Here is a 2,617-nt window from a genome sequence, read left to right as displayed (position 1 = left end):
TTAAAGATGCTACATTAAAGTGAAAGGTAACAGTTATTAGTGTGTGAGCCTCATCCTAGTCCTGAATATTGTGATGTAATTATTTCCAAATTAAACCAGAAACAAGGAATAAAAACCTTCCTCCTTACCGCTAACCTCGTCTGAGGACTCCTCCTCACGAGGTTTCTTCGGCTTGTTGGACCGCTTCGTCATCTCAGCCGCTTTTAAGGAGAAGGGATCTTTTAGCCGCATTTGTATCTGGAAAAGAGGAACATCTGGTAAACATGCTTACCTCAAACAAGTGAGGAAAAAGAACAAAATTTAAGATTTAAGATCTTTAATAAAGATCAATGCAACTTTATTGAGCCTTACACTAATGACACTACTGTGACGTCAAATGGCTTTAAAACAGATTTGATTAGTGACAGCAGATTAAAGCCCTGTTCAGACGGGATGAGTTTTCCGTGTGGAGGCGTGTGATGTAATTCTTCCCGGAGAATCTCTGGGATTTCAGTCTGAGTTTTTACAGAAACATTCCTGTGTGTTTTCTCTTCTATAATCCGAGCAGGAGAAATAACTCCAGGTGATATTGATATAAATCCTGTCTGAAGTGGCGTGTGGGTAAAGATTGCGTTCTGTCCTGTAGGGAAAAGAGTTTTATCGCTTTTCCTTCAGTATCAGGAGGCGCTCGCACTTTTCTCTTTTCTATCATGTGACGCTGAAACCGAAACATTCAAACACACGACAATAAAACACACACGAGGGGTAAAAGGGCGTGTCAGAGAAGAGACACCGCTGAGGCTTTTAGAGAAGTTACTGAGTTCCTTAGACACTTTATCCTTATTATAAGCGTTTGTTTATTATAGGGGGCGTGGCCACGCGCGCCCCCTATAATAAACAAACGCTTATAATAAGGATGAGAATGAGCGGAGTGTATTAAACTCAGGTGTGTGGAGTACACGTGGAGTTTATAGTACATGGTGAAGACACGCCCATGTCTGTGGGATTTATACACACATCACTAATAACCTGTCAATCTCATCAGACACGCAGAAAACTAACCCCGTCCAAATAAAGCTTGTGAAGCCTAAATGATCAACTCTAACAGGACGAACAGTATAATTTAAGAGAACTGCGTGGTTATTAAGGCTCTGTTTTTAAAATGTAATGACAGACAAGAAATATAGAGAAAAAATATTTAGTGACTTTGGAAAAGAAGAACATCCGAGTCACAGAACAAGCTGAAAAACACGCGGTCAGGAAAGAGACAAACTATTAATGAGGGTCCATCACAAAAATCTCTCACACACACACACACGAGTAAATAACTCCATACATTATGTACATCTTTCTTTCTGTCTGTCCGTCTCTCTCTCTCTCTCTGTCTGTCTCTCTCTCTCTCTGTCCGTCAGTCTCTCTCTCTGTCTGTCCGTCAGTCTCTCTCTCTCTCTGTCTGTCCGTCAGTCTCTCTCTCTCTGTCTGTCTCTCTCTCTGTCTGTCCGTCTGTCTCTCTGTCTGTCCGTCTCTGTCAGTCTCTCTCTCTGTCTGTTTCCGTCTCTCTCTCTCCGTCTCTCTGTCCGTCTCTCTCTCTGTCTGTTTCCGTCTCTCTGTCCGTTTCCATCTCTGTCTCTCTCTCTGCTGCTCTCTCTCTGTGCCTATCTGTCTCTATCTCTGTCTATCTCTCTGTCTCCGTCTCTGTCTGTCCGTCTCTCTCTCTCCGTCTGTCTGTTTCCGTCTCTGTCTCTCTCTCTGCTGCTCTCTGTCTGTCTCTCTCTCTGTGCCTATCTGTCTCTATCTATCTGTCTCTCTCTCTCTCTCTCTCTGTCTGTGTGTGTGTGTGTCTCTCTCTGTCTGTCTCTCTCTCTCTCTGTGAGGATTAGCACATGAAGCTAACGCCACTTACACCAGCTCCTGTTACCTGACACCGGTCCCAAATTCTCCGGAAAAAGATATGAATGTATAAATTCTTCTTTTCCGCCGCGATATTATTAACTTCAATATGTTTCCGTTGAAATTAAATAATTATTTTTATATTCACATTATCACGAGTTAGTGAACGCAGTCTGAGGCATTTCGAAACAACACGGAAGACGCAGATGTCACGTGATCAACCATGACGTCACTGTGGCCGACTGCGGACGCGCTTTAAGAAGTACGGAAGCCTGAATGGCTCGCAAAGGTTTTGACTGACTGAGTTATTACATACCGGTAAGTTTGAATTTGATATGTACTTTCTGTAATGTTGAACCAGAAACTACTTGTTTTGTAATTATATTTTATTGAAGGAGTTTTATAAATGAATATTTTTCTCGTAATTACGATTTCCCTAAAACAGGATTCCATTTAACAATGTAATGGTCTTGTTTCTAAATCTATTGTTAATAATGCTGAGAATTTATTATGGAAACACAGCACTTTATTTCAAATATTGCTTGTTCTCATTTATAAATAACCGGTTTATCACAGAAATTCCTGTATTTTTAAATATGATCTGTTCCAGTAATAAATCGAAAATAAAAAGGAAGTAAGGTGGTAACTGGGCAGTTTAGTATTTTTTATTCCTACACCCATTCCATAAAACCCGCCTCCTCTGCCATGATTGGTTAATCATAAGTGGTCTTACAGACTATCCAATCAC

General features: G+C 40.9%; 1 protein-coding gene across 4 annotated transcripts in view; it reads right to left on the bottom strand.

The window, feature by feature from the left end:
* Positions 1-2,090, bottom strand: part of usp45 (ubiquitin specific peptidase 45) — a 50,990-nt gene extending 48,900 nt beyond the window's left edge. Inside the window, exons 1-2 of one of the 4 annotated variants that reach the window (XM_060905556.1) lie at positions 1,883-2,090; positions 129-237 (exon numbers count right to left, since the gene is read on the bottom strand). In XM_060905556.1, the coding sequence (XP_060761539.1) occupies positions 129-231 (103 nt within the window). In that variant the 5' untranslated portion in view covers positions 232-237; positions 1,883-2,090. The remainder of the gene's footprint in view (positions 1-128; positions 238-1,882) is intronic. The other 3 variants (XM_060905554.1, XM_060905555.1, XM_060905557.1) reach the window with 3 other exon arrangements.
* Between the last annotated feature and the right edge of the window lie 527 nt (positions 2,091-2,617).

Source organism: Neoarius graeffei, chromosome 23 (assembly GCF_027579695.1).
Source record: "Neoarius graeffei isolate fNeoGra1 chromosome 23, fNeoGra1.pri, whole genome shotgun sequence".
Lineage (NCBI taxonomy): Eukaryota > Metazoa > Chordata > Actinopteri > Siluriformes > Ariidae > Neoarius > Neoarius graeffei.
The sequence above is the reverse complement of the archived record's forward strand: the minus strand, read 5'-3'. Positions and strand labels throughout refer to the sequence as shown.